The 1,515-nt window shown below is 38.5% G+C and overlaps 1 protein-coding gene across 1 annotated transcript in view; it reads left to right on the forward strand.

Moving 5' to 3' along the window:
• Positions 1–243, forward strand: part of LOC104402914 (thrombospondin type-1 domain-containing protein 4-like) — a gene marked incomplete at its 3' end in the record, with an annotated part of 137,871 nt that extends 137,628 nt beyond the window's left edge. Inside the window, exon 9 of the mRNA XM_010010910.1 lies at positions 70–243. Coding sequence (XP_010009212.1) covers positions 70–243 — 174 coding nt within the window. The remainder of the gene's footprint in view (positions 1–69) is intronic.
• Positions 244–1,515: the final 1,272 nt, after the last annotated feature.

Genomic DNA, 1,515 nt, shown 5'->3' on the forward strand with positions numbered 1-1,515 from the left:
TGTTCCCAGCTCCCTGATGAACCACGACAGTTCTTGCATATTCCTGATGCAACCTCCCTTTTGTTACAGTGTTCAGTGCCTTGTGGAGTGGGGCAGAGGACCCGAGATGTGAAATGTGTCAGCAACCTTGGAGATGTTGTTGATGATGAGGAATGTAACATGAAGCTGCGGCCAAATGATATTGAGAACTGTGACATGGGTCCCTGTGCTAAGAGCTGGTTTCTTACGGAGTGGAGTGACAGGGTAAGGCTTCTCATTGTCTTTGTGCTGCCCAATCTTCTAAAGCAACTTAGGTGCATCAGAATTGAAAGAATACACATCTGCACAGCCATAAAAGGAATGATCTTATTTTCCATGTTTATCCTTGATCAGTTAAGCAGGCAAGAGCAAACAAAAAAATAACGATCCCAAGGGCATCTTGAGTTTGCATTATTAGATACAAGAATGCACAGAAGAAAGGGCAAGTGTGCGGGTACATGGCCAAACATCTGGATTTAGAATTGGCTCTGTGTCTGAAATTCCCAAAATATTGAGTGTGTTGAGATTTATTATTCTGCCTTGCTTAGCCCTGAGTCTCAAGATTCAGACTCTAAAAATTTCCCTACTGTTTTTTTAAGGGATGAAGGCTTGAGGCTGATGTCTGAGTTTAAGTTCAAGCCATTAAACAATTATCCTATAGCTGTGAGAAGAGGGGAACAACTTCATAGACTCAGGCAAGGTTGATTCAGGCTTTTGTACTTTGTGAACATGGTTGTATTTTTTTTTATTCCAATGAGTCAGATTCTCTGCATGAAAGCAACAAACCCAGCAGTGATTCACCTTTTTTCATGATTGGGCTCAGAGTTGTTCAGTAGTGGTATTTATATGCTCTCATTAAAAGGCTTACAAATGGGCTAAGAAAAGCCTGGTATTGTGGTCATTCTTGTGGAAGCTTGCATATCCATTTCATCTGTAGACAAGTTGAGCCTTCATTTTGTAAAATCCTGATTGCATCTCCATCTTTTTTGACTGGTTGTTTTGGCAGGCAAATAATACAGTTTATCATTGATGCTGTAAGATTACTGTTATAACTTCATGGTTTCATTATTTAGATCATTTTGTGTTAGCATCTCTGAAAGCTAGGAATGTCAGGCTTATAGGTTGTGCTTTAGTTTGGACACTCAGATTTTTCCACATGTTTTAGATGCAGAGAAGGAGGAGGAACTTCATAGTTAGGACAGGTACCTTGTACATCACATGATTTTAAAAAGGCTGATCAGGCTCTTGCTACAATTAAAGGCCTGCAAAATTTTCAGCCTCCAGATATCTTGAATAGATTTTGTAAAGAAAAAATAAATACACTAATAAATCTTTGTTGTTGCCATTTGAATTTATTTTTCCACTTGTTATTCATTCAGTGTATGCTCTTGCATAGCACAGACACAAAGTTATCAGGTGAAGTATAGGTATTAGTGCAATTGGCAAAGATTTTGCTGTAGGAGAAATGCCAGTGCTTTTTATTTAATTTTATTTGAT

Source organism: Nestor notabilis, unplaced genomic scaffold, assembly GCF_000696875.1.
Source record: "Nestor notabilis isolate BGI_N333 unplaced genomic scaffold, ASM69687v1 scaffold5570, whole genome shotgun sequence".
Taxonomy (NCBI): Eukaryota; Metazoa; Chordata; class Aves; order Psittaciformes; family Psittacidae; genus Nestor; species Nestor notabilis.